Consider the following 18281-nt stretch of genomic DNA (forward strand, 5'->3'; position numbering starts at 1 on the left):
CCATGTGTCAAATATGTTTGAGTATTCCATTGTACTCTGCTATAATTCGTCTTTTGAAAACGAGGTTTTGATTCTTTCCTAAAGACTAATTTGGGCTGTGTGGTCCTGGGCAAGTCACTTAGCCTCAATCACCTCCTAAAAAGGGGGTGGGAGGAGCAGCTCGGTGGTATAGTAGATAGAACACCTGCCCTAGAGTCAGGAAGCCCTGAGTGCAAATGTGACGCCAAATTCTTACTAATTGTGTGACCCTGAACAAGTTACTTAACCCTGATTGTCTAAAAAAAGAAAGAAAGAAAGAAAGAACAATTTGGCAAGTTGAAGATGTTCATATTATTAGCAAATAGGTTTTTCCTTTAATATCACTCTCCTTGCTTATGAATACAATGAAATATAATGGCTTTTAGTCATATTTTATGATAGATGATGAAGTTGATAGCTAGCATTTATTTAACATTTTGTGACTTAAAAAGCACTTTGAACATATTAGCTCCTTTGGGCCTCACAATAATGCTAGGTGGTAGGTTCTTTTTTAATTTTACAGATGAGAAAATTGAGGCAAATATTACTTAATCACCTTGCTCAGGGTGACACCACTGGTAAGTATCTGAGGCAGAATTTGAACTCAGGTCTTCCTTATTCCAAGTCCCATGACCTATCTCCCATGCTTCCTATCTGACCAAAATAAAATTAGAACCCAGAAAGGTCATTCTCATACTAATTCATGCTCTGAGTATACCATATACTCCTGTATTCCAAATCCCAGGAGTGTCTAAACTTACTTTATGAATTCTGAAGACTTCAGTAGGAAGTACTTAGTGACCTGAGACTTCTGAATGGCAACTTGGCTATAATCACCCATAACTCAGATAATGAAATATGTTGAAAAAAGTTTTTATTCTCCTCACCCTCTCCTTTCCTCTCAGAAGGGCACTGAATTGATATAGGCTCAAATGAGCAATTTAAAAATTGCTGATGATAATGAAGAAATAGATGACACTTTAATTTCCCTTAAACTAGATCTGAAAACTACTTTTCATTAAGGTCAAAATTGTCACAATATATTTTGATTTAGGAGCCCTTCTTTCCTTCTTCCTCCTACTTCTCTTCTTCCTCTTCCTTCCTATATCTTTCTCCCTCCCACTCCTTTTTTTCTCTGCTACCCTTCTAACCTCTTTCCTTTCCTCCCACCAAAATCATTTATACTCTTCCTTCTCTGCTTATCAATACAATTACTGCTCTTCCCCTCCACCTGTCATTCAATTTCTCAGCAGCTTTCTAGACTATGTTATTGATGAGTTGTCTATGTATGTCTATGAAAGGAGTCTCTACATTGATAGGTGCCTGTCTGATGAATTCAAAGATTTGATTTGAAAGATAATATAACTTTATAAGATCATTTTATTTTTCTATTCACTTTCTTCATAGCACCTCTGTAATATAGATAGTAATGGTTGTTTTGACCAAACCTGTGTAACTCCCAAGGTGAAAATTTAGTTCAGATGAAGATTTGGTATCTCATTTTGGGTAGGTGAAGGGCCTTGCTTATAAATGTACAGCTAGTATGTGTTCTAGGCAGAGCATTTGCACAGGTGTTCCTGGCTCTGGTATGGTGGACTGCCTCAGTAACGGAGGCCACAAAAGTAATTTGATGGCGATGTGGTATTTTTATAGTACTTTAGTACTCCGTCAGCCCCAACTTTTCTAATAATTTTGTATATAACAATTTTCAAAGCAAAGCATGTGCCCAAAGTAATAGGCTGACTTCATTTTTCTTGAACTTCTGCCATTTTAAATATTTTAAACATTTTAAATTTAGATATTGCTGACCCAAGGATCTTCACAGTGCTACTGAAATGTGATAATCTCCCAAGGTCCTTGAATGTGTCCAATTACAGTGTGTGCTCAAGTAATGCTATAAGCCCTTTATAGGAATCATTTTTATAAAGGAACACATCTTTTTTCCTTTCTTTTCCAGAAAGGAAATTTGTTGGCAATTCTGGGGGAGGGGGGAATATACCTTAAAGTAAAATTCCAACCTTCTATTTTGCCTTAGTGTTCAACCAAGTATTCTAAATTACTTTTCTGACACAATATCTCAGGTATCTCAGAAGAAGAAAGTTCTATTGTCTTTTCCTTTTTTTCCCCTTTTTATTTTACTTGAAGGGACTATTCTATTGCTTTTATGGTAATTTGAGTCTTATGCTAGCATACATGAAATTTATGTAGAATGAATTGAGAGGGGGAAACTGTGGATAGTGCTGGACCTGGAGTCTGGAAGACTTATCTTCCTGAGTTCAAGCCTGCGCTCTTCCTATCTGTGTGATGCTGGGCAAACTGAAAATTAATTGAATAAATTGAGAGTACCAATACATATAGTCTCTCTCTCTGTCTCACTTATTCATGCCCTCCTCCCCTTCTCCCCCTCCCCCCCCTCCCATGACACACAGGTTTGGTCCAAAAGTCAGGGCAGTTTTAAGTTTTAATGTCAGGAGTGTATTTGTATGTATGTGAATGTATGTGAGTATATGTGCATGTGTGTTTGTATATGTGCGTGTTCCCTCAAAGAATTTATTTTTATTTAATTTGCACTTGTTATTTTCCCCTCAGGGATATACATACTTTTATATTACAACAATAATAGCTAACATTTGAATAGCACTTTAAAGTTTGTAAAGCCTTATATTATTATCTCTCACCTACCTTACAATAACCCTATGAGGTAGATGCTATTGCACCCATTTTTCAGATAGAGAAACTGAGGCTCAGAGAGATGTAATGACTTGCCCCCAGTCACAAAGCATCTGACACACAAAGCATTTAGAACACAAGACTTCTTGACATCAAGTCCAGTACTCTATTATCATATCAGCTCTCTTTTTTGAGTTCAGAGACTTTTATTTTTTGTGTACTCAGACCTAGCCTAATATTTGTATTTGATAAATGCTTGTTGAATTTCTTCCATGAATAAAAAAATGAACAATGACATAGCCCTTCTTTCAGGTAGCCTACAGTATATTAGAAGTATAGCTTGAACACAGACAATGTAATACAAGTTTTAATGTGAAAGGGAAGAAGGAAGCTCATATGTTCTTTTTGTCATGGATGTTCAAAAAGATAATAGACTACATTGAGAAAGGCAGATTATTAAAAAGACAGAAGATGATGGTTCTGCAATTCTCTGCTTTGATCAGACCACATCTGGTCAATAAATTAGTCAACAAGCTTTTTTTTTTTTTCAACTTTATCACAGGCCATTAGAAAAATAGTCTTGGTAGAGACCTTTAGTAAATTTTTCTAATAATCCTGTTGAGATTTCGTCTTCCTTACCCAACACCTTCCACAAAACATATACTCTTTTTCTTCATTCCATCCTGGAGAGAAGATAACTTGAATGTCTGTGGGAAGTTATTGTTAGCTTTGAAATGCTTGCCTACAGTGTAGATTTTAAGCATCAAATCTTCAATAGATACAAAATCAAGATATTTTGCAATAAGGCATTGTCAGTCAGGACCAATCTTAGTTTTTTGATCTTACCATACCATATTTTTATGATTGCAAATGGGATCATACACAGACTTAAGATTTAGATATCCCATGCAATGTATGGTTCCACCTGTTAACTAAAACCATGTTAAGCTTTAGCCAAAGTGATTTTGAAGATTTAGCAAACAGTATTTTGTTCTGATTTTGTTCACAAAAGCTAACTTGGGTTCAGCAGGTGCACAGTAGTTGCCAGTCTTCATGTCATTGCAGCCAGCTGAATTTCACTTCTGTATTTCTTACAGTAAGCTTTAGCTTTTTTAAAGATAACTTTTCTCCATATTTTATGAAGCTCTTTTATAGCCATCTTCTTCAGGTATTTGGCCTTCAGTGTTGCAAAAAGGGTTTTGCTTTTTTAGAAGAGATTCTGGAATGAATGGTAACTTTTTTCCTTCCACATGCACCATAATTCCATCTGGAAAAAAACAAACAAACAAAAACAAACATTTATAAAGCGCTTATTGGATGTCAGCCATGATAATAAGTACTGAGGATAAGAAAAAGGTCACTAGGTGGCACAGTGGACAGAGTGCCAAACCTGAAGTCAGGAAATCTCATCTTAACCCTACTTACCTCAGTTTCATCATCTGTAAAATGTGCTGGAAAATGAATGGCAAACCTCTCCAGTATTTTTACCAAGAAAGTCCCCAATGGGATCACAGAGAATCAGACACCATTGTAAAATGACTGATCAGCTATTGTGAGAAAAGTCACAAAATAAACCTCAAAATTGTATTTAAAATTGAATAACAAAAATACAAAGAAAGGTACTCAAGGAATTAATATTCTAATTGGGGAGATAATATGCAAAGTAAGGAGGGAAGGAAAGAAGAAAGAAGGAAGAAGGAAGCAAGAACAGGATAGGGATAGAAGGAAGGAAGAAAAAAGGGGAAGGGAAGAAGAAAGGGAAGAAGAGAGAAGACTGCATTTGAACTCAATCCTAAATTCTTCCTAAATCCAGACCCAGGACTCTATCCACTGTGCAAACTGGCTGCCTCTAACTAACAACCTGGAATCACAAATCTAAGGCTGAAAGGCAAGTCATCTAGTTTAACCCCTTCATTGTCCAGAGGAGAAAACTGAAGTTCAATGACTTTCCCTGAGGTCACATAGGTAGTAACTGTCAGAGGCAGGATATTAAAGGATTTTTTACAGTCCTCTGACCCTAGAATCAGGGTTCTTTCAACAATAGCCTGCTGCTTATATAAAAAAAGAAAAATTGCAGTTCATGGAAACTAAGCACATAACCAACCTTATTAATCATGGGTTCAACAGTGTTTTAAGACAGGGAAGAAAATGAGAGTTTGTGATGGAACCTCTACATGTAAAATAAACCAGAGTGTCATGTTTTAAATGTATAATGAAACTGAGGATTGGTCTAGACAATTGATTTGAATGAATTTAGCTCCATTCTTCACCAACTTGATGCTGTGAAATTTGATTGAAATTTTTAGCTCTCATCTGGTCAGTTGCCTCTTCAGGCATCGTCAATCTTATCACCCAATCTCAAAGTCGTAAGTTGGTGAGTTATTGATAAGAGAACAGCTTGTACCATTTTCCATATTTATGATATTTCTGACTCCTTAGATGCCATCCTACAAAAACATATTTCTAGTGTATGCTTTATTGGGCTGTTACAAAATAAATAAAAAGGCTGCTGCTCTATACTGGAATAGCAATTGACTTCCCCTACTGATTCAAATTGTAAAACCTGCTAAACAACAAACAATAACTTAATCAATAAATAATGAGACTAGACAACATTGCTGGAAAATAATGTTTTATTTTATTGAAATAACATCTCACAATAGTCTGTTGATCTGGAGTGAGAGAGAAAGAATTATGGTATTATTTAAACATGGTGTCATTAATTTAATGAAATATTTCTTACTACAAGATTATAAAGCTTGCTGTCTTTATATTCTTCCCCTACCCCCTCTCCAAATAAGCATGGTAGAACCTAGAATACTTTTTGGTTTTTAATGCAGGAAAGATTTATTTCACATTTTTTATTTCTTCATTTTTAATACATATTGCTTTATGAATCATGTTGGGAGAGAAATATCAGAGCAAAAGGAAAAAAACCTGGAAGAAGAAAAGTAGAAAAAAGAAATGACTTCTCGTGTTGATTTACATTCGATCTCTATAGAGTTATTTTTCTGGATACAGATGATATCTTCTATCTAAAGTCTATTGGGTACTAGTTCATGATCACACATTCTTGCTATTATTGTGTACAATGAATTCCTGGTTCTGCTTGTTTTGCTTAGCATCAGTTTATGTAAATCTGTAATGGACCAGAACTCTGTACTTGAAACAAGGATTCTTACAACAAGGTGTTAACTCAGTGGAATTGATAAGACAATGGTTATCTAGTTTAGCATGGTGATTAATACAGAAAAAGGTCTTCCCCATGATGGTCCTTTTCCATCCTTTATAATTTCCTTGGGATATATATTCAATAATGGCACTGCTAGGTCAAAGGTTCCCTAGTTCAGTACATGTACTTAGTACTTAATATAGTTCTACAAGACTGACACTATTCTACAAGATTCACACCTATGATAATGTAATTATAATAGAATATCTAAGCTGGTACAAACCCAGCCAGATTCATTCATTCCATCTCACACCACTGTGGTGGCAGGCCTGATCTCCTTCATTTTTCCACTGAGACCAAGGCCGTCTGAGCCAGGCTTGGATACAGACTTGGAGAAGATAGAAGACTGGAGGCTGGAGCACAAGCTCTCAAACTGAGACAGACTTCAACACAGAGACTAAGACACATGCTGGAGGACCTCACAAAAGCTTGCCTGGCCCCAGGCAAGGAAACTAGACTTTGAAGGAGAAAATAAAGATTTTTGGACTTTAACACCTGGCTATTCTCATGGTGATTATTCTGCTGAAATGAAGGCTGGTCTAGAGACCTCCAGAAAACCAACCAGGCCTTTCTAAAATCAGTTTGTTAATCATTTTTACACAACAATAATATCCCATTACTTTCACATACCACAACTTGTTCAGCCATTCCCCAATTCATGGGTATCTACTCATTTTCCAATTTTTTGCTTACACAAAAAGGTCTTTCCCATGATGGTCCTTTACCATCATTTATAATTTCCTTGGGATACAGACCCAATAATGGCACTGCTAGGTCAAAGGTTATGCACAGTTTGATGGCCCATAATTCCAAATTACTCTCCATAATGGTTGAATCAGTTCATGATTCCACCAACAAAGCATTAGTGTCCCAGTTTTCTCCTCCAACATTTATCTTTCTCTTTTTCTGTCATCTTAGCCAATCTGATGGGTGTGAGATGATAACTCAGAGTTTCAGTTTGTATTTCTCTAATCAATAGTGATTTAACGCCTTTCTTCATATAACTATAGATGGCTTTAATTTCATCATCTGAAAATTATCTGTTCATATCCTTTGACCATTTATCAATTGGGGAATGACTTGTATTCTGATAAACTTGACACAGTTCTTTATATAGTTTATAAATCAGACCATTACCATAAACACTGGCTAAAATAATTTTCCCTAGCTTTGTACTTCCTTTTAATCTTGTTTCTGGTTTTTTTTTTTTTTTTTTTGTATGTGCAAAAATTTATTAATTTAATGTAATCAAAGTTGTCCATTTTGCCTTTTATAATGTTCTCTAGTTCTTCTTTGGTTATAAATTCCTCCCTTCTCCAAAGATCTGATAAGTAAATTATCCCTTGCTTTCCTAATTTGCTTATGGTTTCATCCTTTGTGACCAAATCATGTAACCATTTTGACCTTATTTTGGTATGGGGTGTGAGATGTAAGTCTATGCCAAGTTTCTGACATTATTTTCATGTTTGCCTAGAAATTTTCGTCAAATTCTGAGTTCTTATACCAGAAGTTGGAGTTTGGGAGTTTATCAAATACTAGATTACTATAGGTCTTGATTATTGTGTCATGTGTATCTACTCTATTCTACTGATCCATCATTTTGTTTCTTAGCCAGTATTAAGTGATTTTGATGATGGCTTCTTTATATTAGGTTTACATCTGGCACTGCTAGACTACCATCCTTTATATTATTTTTTCATTAATTCTCTTGATATTTTTGATCTTTTTTGATGAACTTTGTTATTATTTTTTTTTTTAGTTCTATAAAACAATTTTTTGATAGTTTGATTGGTTTGGCACTGAACAAGTAAACCAATTTAGGCAGAATTGTCATTTTTTATTATGTTATCTTAACCTACCTATGAGCATCTGATGTTTTTCCAATTGTTTAGATCAGACTTTATTTGTGTGAAAAGTAATTCATTCACTTTCATTCACATTCATTCAAAAGTGTAATTGTGTTCAATAATTGGGTTTGTGTTGGCAGATAGATATCCAAATATTTTATTTTGTCTATAGTTATTTTAAATAGAATTTCTTTTTTTATCTCTTGATGCTGGACTTTGTCAGTAATATATAGAAATGCTGATGGTTTGTGTGGGTTTATTTTATATCCTGCAACTTTGCTAAACCTGTGAATTATTTCCCAGTAAGTTTTGGGATGATTTTCTAGGATCCTATAAGTATATCATCATATCATCTGCAAAGAGTAATAGTTTTATTTTCTCATTACCTATTCTAATTCTTTTAATTTCTTTTGTCTTTTCTTATTGATAAAGCCAACATTTTTAGTACAATGTTGAATAATAGTAGTGATAATGGGCATCTTTGTTTCATCCCTGATCTTATTGGGAATGCATACAGCTTCTCTCTATTATAAATAGTATTTGCTGTTGGTTTTAGATAGATACTGCTTATTATTTTAAGGAAAGCTCCCTTTATCTCAATGCTCTCTAGTTTTTTATAGAAAGAGGTGCTGTATTTTATCAAAAGCTTTTTTTGCACCTGTTGAGATTATCATATGATATCTGTCAGTTTTGTTATTGATATGATTGATTATGGAAATAGTTTTCCTGATAGCAAACCAGCCCTGCATTCCTGATATAAATCCCAATTTTATATTATCCTGCTGATAAGTTGCTGTAATCTCTTTGCTAATATTTTATTTAAAATGTTTGTATCCATATTCTTTAGGAAAATTGGTCTGTAATTTTTTCTCTGTTTTGGCTCTTCCTGGATTAAGTATCAGTACCATATTTGTGTCATAGAAGGAATTTGGCAGGAATCCTTCTTTACCTATTTTTCCAAATAGTTTACATAATAATGGAATTAATTATTCTTTAAATGGGTAGAATTCACTTGTGAATTCATCTGGATCTGGAGTCATTAGGGAGTACATTGTTTGTTCAGTTTCTTTTTTCTAAAATTGGACTATTTAATTTATTTCCTCTTCTGTTATCTGGGTAATCTATATTTTTTGCATTTACAAAAATGTATGTGTAATTGTAATTGTAAAAATTTATATTCATCCATTTCTCTAGAGGGCTGTAGACAGTGGGCAAACTCTAGGTGAAGTATATGACCCTTCAATCTAGAGGAAACCTACTAACAATATCTGGTTTGGCTCCCCAAATTCCCACCTCAGTGTATGAATGAACACTGTTTTATAAGCACTCGCAGGCTGTGAAATGGTCAAGCCTACTGTGCCTGGAGGCAAAGGACCCATAGGCCAGACAGGGACAGATTTCATCTCTCCAGGGGATATTTCAGTAATCCCAACTACATGCAACTCTATTCTCCCCAATTGTAATCCCTTTCTTCCATCAGATTGCTTCTACAGAAATGGATGAATATAAATTTTTACAATTGCAATTACAAATATATTTTTGTAAATACAAAAACCAGATATTGTTAGCAGATTTTCTCTGGGCTGAAGGGTCTTATACCTCACCCAGAGTCCTCCCACTGTCTGTGACCCTCTACACGTTTCAGTTAGATTGTCAGATTTAGGCATTTGGGCTAAATAGCTCCTAATTTTTGCTTTAATTTCTTATTGGTGGCAAGTTCATCCATTTCATTTTTGATGCCGGTAATTTGGTTTTTTATCTTTCCTTTTTCTAATCAAATTAACCAAAAGTTTATCTATTTTGTTGATGTTTTCATAAAACCAAGTCTTAGTTTTATTAATTAGTTTAATAGTTTTCTTAGTTTTAATTTTGTTAATTTCTACTTTGAGTTTCAGAATGGCTAATTTGGCATTTAATTGGGTGTTAATAATTTATTCTTTTTCTAGCTTTTTTAGTTGCATGTCCAATTCATTGATGTCCTCTTTCTCTATTTTATTCATGTAGCTATTTAGAGATATAAAATTTCCCTTGAGAACTGCTTTGGCTGCATCCCATAGGTTTGGGTATGTTGTTTCATTATTTTTATTCTCTTGGATGAAATTATGGATTGTTTCTGTGATTTGTTGTTTGATCCACAAATTATTTAAAATTGGGTTATTTCATTTCCAATTGCTTTTTAGTCTATTTTCCCCCTGGCCCTTTACTGAATATAATTTTTATTGCATTGTGGTCTGAAAAGGAAACATTTACTGTGTCTGCCTCTCTGCTTTTGATTGTGAGTTTTTGGTGTCCTGATGCATGGTCAGTTTTTGTGTAGATGTATTGCTGAGAAAAGATGTATTCCTTTCTGTCCCTATTCATTTTTCTCCACAGGTCTATTATATCTAGGTTTTCTAGGATTCTATTAACCTCCCTAGTTTCTTTCTTGTTTATTTTGTGATTAGATTTGTCTGATTCTGAGAGAGGAAGGTTGAGGTTCCCCAATAGAATAGTCAAGCTTTGATTTGATATCTTCTCTAGATATTTGTAGGCTCTACCACTTGGTGCATATACATTTAGTGTCATTACTACTTCATCTTTTACAGTACCCTTTATCAAAATGTGCTTTCCTTCCTTATCTCTTTTAATTAGATTTATTTTTACTTATTCCCTCTTTGAGCTGAAACTGATGAGACCAAGTTTCAGACACCCTGTCTTCTTTCCCATAATATCTTTTTCTTTGATATCATCATATCAGAGTCCAATTACAACCACAGCTTTCATCCATGTGATGCTCCCCTATATCTGCCCCAAAAACAGATTCTCAAGAGTTATAGATATCTTTTTTCCCATCTAAGAATATATACAGTTTAACCTTTAAATAATATATATTTTTCCCTGTTTACCTTTCTATGCTTCTCTTGAGTCCTGTATTTGACGATTAAGTTTTCTGTTTAGTCCTGGTATTTTCAATAGAAATGATTGAAAGTCTCTTACTTCATTGAAGATCCAACACTTCCCCTGAAATATGATGCTCAGTCTCACTGGGTAATTAATTATTGTTCCTAACCCCAGGTTTTTTGCCTTCCAGAATATGGTATTTCAGGCCCTCTGATCCTTGATATTTGAATTTCTTATATCTGATGGCTTGCAGTGTTTTTTCATTAAAATTCTGGTTCTGGAATTTTGCATCATTGTTTTTTGGGGGTTTCCTTGTGGGATCTCTTTCCGAAGGTGATTGATGGATTCTTTCAATGACTATTTCTCCCTCTGTTCGAAAATAGCAGGGCAGTTTTCTTTGATGATCTCTTGAAAATTGCCATCTAGACTCATTATTTTTTTTAATTTTTTTTTTAATTTTTGATCATAGTCTTCAGGTAGACCAATAATTTTAAAATTGTCTCTTCTGGATCTGTTTTCCAGATCAACTGTTTTTCCATTGAGGTATTTTATATTTTCTTCCATTTTTTCATTCTTTTTTAATATGTTGACTAATTCTTTCTGTCTCATAGAGTTATTGGCTTCCATTTGCACCATTCTAGTTTTTAATGTGTGATTTTCTTTAGTTAGCTTTTGTATCTTTTTCCATTTGATTACTTTAACTTTTGAAGATGTTTTCTTCAGTGGATTTTTTTTTTTTTTTTTTTTTGCATTTAGCCAGTTGTATTTTTTAAAGAATTGCCTTCCTTTTCCAAGCTGTTGACTCTTTCTTGCATATCTCTCTTTTCTTATTCTTATTCTTATTATTCTACCTCTCTTATTTATCTTCTAAAATTTTTTTTATGAGCACTTCCAAGACCTCTCTTTGGGCTTGAGACCAATTCACATCACTCTTTGAAATTTTCTTTTTGATATTTTGTCCTCATCTGAATTGGTGTATTAGCTTTCTATGGTTAAGGTTCTTCTGTTTCTTATTCATTTTCTTTCCTTTTCTTTTGGTATTTCTTTTTCTTTTCTTTCTTTCTTTCTTTCTTTCTTTCTTTCTTTCTTTCTTTCTTTCTTTCTTTCTTTCTTTCTTTCTTTCTTTCTTTCTTTCTTTCTTTCTTTCTTTTTTTTTTTTTTACTTTTTATGGGCAAGCTCTGCTTCTGGGGTAATGAGGGTGCTGTCCCAAGCTTCCTGTGCAGCTCTGAGTCTTGGTTTTGAGCACAAAGAGGGCCTCTTGGGTTTGCAGGAGGTAACTTTATCTTCTTTTTCCAGCAAACAGCCTGGTTTCCCACATTTTGCCTTCTGAGCTGGGATTGGAGGCTGGCCCCACTAGTCTGCTCCTCTACTTAGCCAGGATCTCAGTTGCTGATCTGCTATGATTAAGACTCTCTCACTAACTTTCCCAAACTCCACTGAGCTGGGCTGAACATCATTTTCACCCTAGTAAAACTGATCTTTCTTGAAGTTTTTCCAATCTCTCTTGAGTTGGGAAATGGTTTCATTCTGTCAAACTCTGTTCAGAGGCTTATTTCATGTGGTATTCAAGAGAAACTGGAAGAGTTGAGCAGCCTTCTGGCTTTACTCGACCATCCTGGGTTTTGAACCTGGAATATCTGTGATTAAATTGGACATGAAAGTCATAGCATCATAAATTTGAAGCTGCAAGAACCTTAGAGATTACTTTATCCAACTCTCTCATTTGAGAAAATGAGGAAATTTAAAAGGCTGTAATTTATCCAACCTGATAAAAGTAGCAACAGTATAAGTAGTGATTACTTTTACATGTGATAAGATTTGCAAAGCACTTTAAAAATGCTTTGTCATTTTCACAATTTGGGGTGGTAGGTGTATTAGTATCCTGTTTTATAAATAAGGAAACTGAAGCAGATTGAGGTTAAGTAACTTGCCAGGGATGCTTATCTAAGGAATGTTAGAGGATGATTTGAATTCACATCTCTTAGATTCCAATTTCCAAATTCTATGCACTGTACTACCTAATAAGCAGAGAGGCTAGGATTTTAACAAAGGTGTCTTGATCCCAAATACAGTGTTCTTACTTTGCCAAGCTTTCCTTTCTTGACTTTATAGCTAATTAATATATGTATATCTATATCGTATAGATAGATAGACAGACATGTCTATGATATGTCATGAAAAATGACATAAAGGACAGGGATACTTGACAGAACACAATTTGGAGTTAAAGAAACTGAGCTCAAACTCTCCTTTAAGCATGACATAGCTGTATGATTATGGGCAAGTCACTTATAGCTTTTTTTCCTTGCTTATAAAAATGAAGGTGTAGGATAGATGTTCTTTGACTTCTGGAGCCATCCAGCTCCTAATAAAGATAATCAACTGAAATATGGGGCAGTTCAGTGGCACAATGTCTACAATGCTAAACCTGGAGTTCAGAAGACCTAAGTTCAAATCTAGCCTCAAACACTTACTAACTGTGTGACCCTGGGCAAATCACTCAATCATGTTTGCTTCAGTTTCCTCATTTGTAAAATGAGCTGAACGAGATGGCAAACCACCCCAATGTCTTTGCCAAGAAATCCCCAAATGTCATCATGAAGTATTGGACACAACTAAAATGACTGAACTAATCCAAAAAACATTGAAATACAACATAGCAGAGTTGTTTTAGCTTGATCTCCTTGAAGTTAATGAGATTAAGGAAAACTTTTTAAAACTGATAAATAAATCAATATTTGCCTTTTGCTTATTTTTATTTGTACTCTGAAATTCCAACAACATAACCATGTGGTTAGTCCATGAAGTATGCAATTTTTCTGTGTCCTCCTCCCTGCCCCCAGTCATTTCCAAGTTCTTTCTTTGCAATCATTGTCCTGTGTATGAGGTTTTCTCTAAAATACTGAATGTAAAGATTGCTGGAGGTATAGCCTCAGGGTCCCTATATTTTGGGTGTCCCTTAGTTGACACCTAAAAAAGCAAATGTTATAGACTAATTTGAGAAAGTCCTGGTTTATCTTTATCCCTTCTTCCCCACTCTGCTACTAATTAAAGTTTAACAATACTCAGAATAAATGTAGTTTTGTGATCAATCTTTTAAATAGAGACTTTCACCCTTCCCTTTCTCATTTTAAAAATTCAACAAATAACATGGTGGGTAAGAAGACAAATTTTAGTGAGTCATTGGTAATTGGGTCTCTGTAGTAATAAAGGCTTGACCATTGGAAAAATATATACACAAGAAAAAACCTTCCCCAACTTTTAATGATACCAGTATGTCATTACAATCACCATTTTTTGATATGGTTAAAAAATCATTCAATAATAAAAGCAAGGCAACTGTCATCAGGGAAAAATGACTATTAAAGCAATATATAAGCAGTCGGGCAGTCATGAACACAGCACTTAGTATTTTAAGCAGTGAATTGAGTTTGTAAGTGATTAGAATATGAATGGTGGATAATGCTTGAAATTGATATTCTTTCTGTTAGTTCCACTATGATGAAGTGCTTCATGGGGGTTAATGTTTGATCTGTTTTCTTTGTTTATTTATTAATACCCCAATTATAATTTTTTTAATCATGTAATTGAATACAGAATTCTAATTAAATCTAATGACAAAGTCCAGGAAAATTAAACTAATCTCAAAGTAAGTGAATAAAGTATACCTGTTTATTATAGTTTTTAGGATCTTAAATTTAGAGCTCAAAGGGACATTATACAATATTTGATTCAGCCCACGGTCCTATTTAACAAATTAGGAAACTGAGGCACCGATTAAATGACATGTCTAAGATATTCAGTTGTATGTAAGAGTAGACGTCTGGAAATGGATAGAACCACAGAGGTCATCTTGTCTAAGCCCTTTAGTTTACAAATGGGAAAACTGAGGCACAGAAAGTTTAAGTGACTTAACTAAAGTTATATCATATGTATTACACAGAATGATTTGAAACCAGATTTCCTAAACCTAGAACTATTGAAGGTTCTTTCTTTAGTACACTGTATCCCTAATAGTAACTGAGTTGGAATTGGAACTCTAATGTTCTTTCTCCTCAATATATTGCTTATCAAACCTATAGCACTCAGTATTTCTCAATTATCAGCCATTCAAGCAACCTCATCTACTATGTGTCCAAAATCTAATGAGATCTAGCATTTTTGGAGTGCCCTAACCTGGTTTGAATTATCTTTTTCAACCCACTTTCCTCCAATCTTTTATTATTTGTATTCTCTACTCTTAGCAGAGTGTGTCCAGGGCACATAATCTTAATAGGGATAGAGACTGGACCTGAGATTTCTTTAGCCTAGGAAACTCTAGGATGAGAAACTCCCATGCAAGTCAGCATTCTGAAACTTAGTGTTTTAGAGAGTTGCCTAGATTGGTAGCATTGAAACACTGGCTGTCCAAACCAGATTAAAATGGAATTGAGACATATTTAACAAAAGAAAAAAGACATATCAGAAAGGAGATGGTATGAATATGTGGTTTTTCAAGTCAGTATACATCCAGCAGAAATCTTTATGTACACAATTTAATGACCCCATTTCTATGTGAATTCAACACCATTGGTCTAGAGTATTGAGAAATAAGTAATTTGTCAGAAAATGTCAGAAATATAACTTGAACCATGATCTTTGTGATCTGAAGGCCAGCTCTTTGGATCCACTATAGCACAAGACCTCTCAGTTAATTGGTCAGAAAACAAGCATTTTTATGGCACATAATAGGCACTTAATAAATACTTGTCAGTCAATTGATCTCTGCTTTGTATTCAATCACTTGCATGAATCAATAGCAGTTTTCTGAAATTATTCATGATAAGGGTCAATAGTAAAGGTAGTCAATTCTATTTATATTTGTAATACATTTAGGAATATATGTTTGGTTTATTTTTATGGCTTGCCTTGCCTTGGGAGAACAATTAGGTGTTAATAATTAAAAAAAAAAAGAAATGTAGAATGATAAATATACTTCTGCATTTATTATGAATGTAAAAGCCAATTAATTTTGGTTATATCATTAAGGTGTTTAGGTAGTTTACAGTCTGCCAGTACCATGTTATAAAGATTAAGAAAGCCACTTTATAGAAAGATAGATTGGGTTTGATACTTTTAGTAGCAGTGTTATTTTTGATCAGTTTTTCCATCATTTCTGACTCTTTGTGACTCCAAAAATCATAGCATGCTAATACACTCCAATGAAGTTTTCTTGACAAAGATACTAAGGTGATTTGCTGTTTTCTTTTCCAGTGGATTAAGAGGTTAAGTGACTTGCCCAAAGTCACACAGCCAGTGACTACCTGAGGCTCAGTTTTATTTGAGCTCAGTTCTTTCTTGATTCCAAACCCCACACTCTATTTACTTCGTCAAGTAGCTGCATCCTAACAAAGGGAGATTAAGTGACTTCTTCAGATTAGACACAGCAACAGGAAGATTGTATGATGATCAATTCTGACAGAAATGGCTCTTTTTAACAGATAGGTAATTCAGGCCAGTTCCAATGGTCTTATGATGTGGAGAGAACATCCTAGAGAAAGGACTATGGGAACTGAATGTGGATGACAACATAGTATTTTCATCTTTTTTGGATGTTGTTTGCTTGCATTTTGTTTTCTTTCTCATTTTTTTTTCCTTTTTGATCCTTTTTGATTTTTCTTGTGTAGCATGATAATTGTGGAAATATGTATAGAAAATTTGTACATGTTTAATATATATTGACTTGCCATCTAGGGGAAGGGGTGGAGGGAAGGGAGAGAAAAAATTTGGAACACAAGGTTTTGCAAAGTGTTGAAAATTACCAATGTATATGTTTGGGGGAAAATGCTTTAAAGCATTTAAAGAAAAAATGTGATTTGTTCAGAATCACACAATTAGTGGGTGTCTGAATTCAGATTTGAATTCAGGTCTTTTCTGACTCTAGGCTCATCACTCTATTTACTGAATCACCTAACCACTTTCTTTTCCAGAATCACACATCTAGTAAGTATCTAAGGCTGGTTTAATTCAGCTCTTTCCTGATTCCAGACCCAACACCCTAGCTACTGAATCAAACTAGCTACCTCCTACACAGAGATTGAATAATATGTCCAGGGTTTCAGAGCTATTATCTCAGATCAAATTTGAATTCAGGTTCTTCCTGACTCCAGCAAGTATACTACTGTTCTGAATTTGTTTGTAGCTCACCATGTCTGTTTCTGTTTCTGTCTCTGTCTCTGTCTCTCTGTCTCTGTCTCTCTCTCTCACTCTCTTTCTGCTTGCTCATTTTCTCTCTCATAGGCCAGTTCCTTCTAGAAGAAGCTCGCGTGATGGAGGCAGCTGAGATGGCCCAGAAAGCAGCTGAGCTGGACAGCAATGAATTTGATGTTGTCTTCAATGCAGCCCACATGCTCAGGTGAGTCTCCTAAGGCTTCTTCTTTAGCTACCATCCTTTGATGCCTGAAGACTTGACTTTGAGAGAGCCAGTTCTATTGATCATTCCTCCATTATTATGCATATTTTGCTTATTTGATTTCTGATAAAAGTTTTTTTTTAAGATTTACAACCCAGTTATTTATTTTTAATAACTTCATAGTCAAAATCCATGTTTTCTTTCAAAACTTCAATTCTTTAACTGCAACTGAATCATTTTAAAAGCTTGTCACTCAGGCTATAAATAGAGAAAAGAGCAAACCAACAGTTTTACAAAAATTTAGGAGGCAATAGGGAATAGATTTGTGATTTCAGTGGAATCCTGAGAATGGAAACTCCTTCAACTAATGCAGCTCAGAAATATAGAGTCAGAGAGTTACCTATAACATGGTTCAGGTTCTATAACCTGGAAAGGTTAAGTAACTTGCTTAGGGTCATATAACTAGCGTATCCCAGTAGTTGAATATGATGAGTCTTACTCATGGTCATATTAGCCAGAAAATTCTGCTGATTCTCTTAGGATGTTTTAAGTTAATTGGGGTGATACAGATAATGATGCTGAACTGAGAAAATCTCGTTTCAAATCTTGCCTCTGACACTGTGGTGACAGGCAAGTTACCATAGGCCTCAGTTTCCTTATCTGTAACATAACACATCTAGAATTGGAAGGGTTATTCTCCTCATACTCTCCATCTTACAGATAAAAATACTGAGACTCAGAGAAATTTAAGTGATCTGCCTAGATTCACATAGCTAATAAGTTACAAAGATGGAATTCATTTCCAAGGTTTCCTGGCTCCAATTTCAGCCTTCAGACTACTTCACCATTTTGTAAAGTAAATGAGATAGAATATGTTGTCTTAGAGATCCTTTTTACTATAGAGCCATGAAATTCTTCTTCTACTTCAAGGGAAAATTCAGTGTTATTATATTGTATAAATGATAATAATTATTATTGTTTGAATTCTATTAGCAAAAAATATACCCCTTCCTTTTCACTTTGTAAAGTGGATATACGCCATATTTCCATTCCATTAAACTCTTGCTTCAGCATTCTTATAATCCTTGCTATGCATCCTTTTGAAAGATGGATTTGAAAGATGGTAATTATGGAGATTACCTTTAAAAAGTTGATGATAAAGGTTAGTGTGCATCTACCAATTTAAAAATAAACCTACTTTTAGAAAAACAAAAGGGCTATTTCTCAGACAGTTCTAGCAAC

At 34.5% G+C, this 18281-nt stretch overlaps 1 protein-coding gene across 2 annotated transcripts in view; it reads left to right on the top strand.

The window, feature by feature from the left end:
- Window positions 1-18281, top strand: part of TMTC2 (transmembrane O-mannosyltransferase targeting cadherins 2) — a 535380-nt gene that overhangs the window by 411832 nt on the left and 105267 nt on the right. For both annotated transcript variants that reach the window (XM_051961459.1, XM_051961458.1), the window contains one exon: window positions 16928-17042. In XM_051961459.1, the coding sequence (XP_051817419.1) occupies window positions 16928-17042 (115 nt within the window). The remainder of the gene's footprint in view (window positions 1-16927; window positions 17043-18281) is intronic.

This window comes from Antechinus flavipes, chromosome 5, assembly GCF_016432865.1.
Source record: "Antechinus flavipes isolate AdamAnt ecotype Samford, QLD, Australia chromosome 5, AdamAnt_v2, whole genome shotgun sequence".
Classification (NCBI taxonomy): domain Eukaryota; kingdom Metazoa; phylum Chordata; class Mammalia; order Dasyuromorphia; family Dasyuridae; genus Antechinus; species Antechinus flavipes.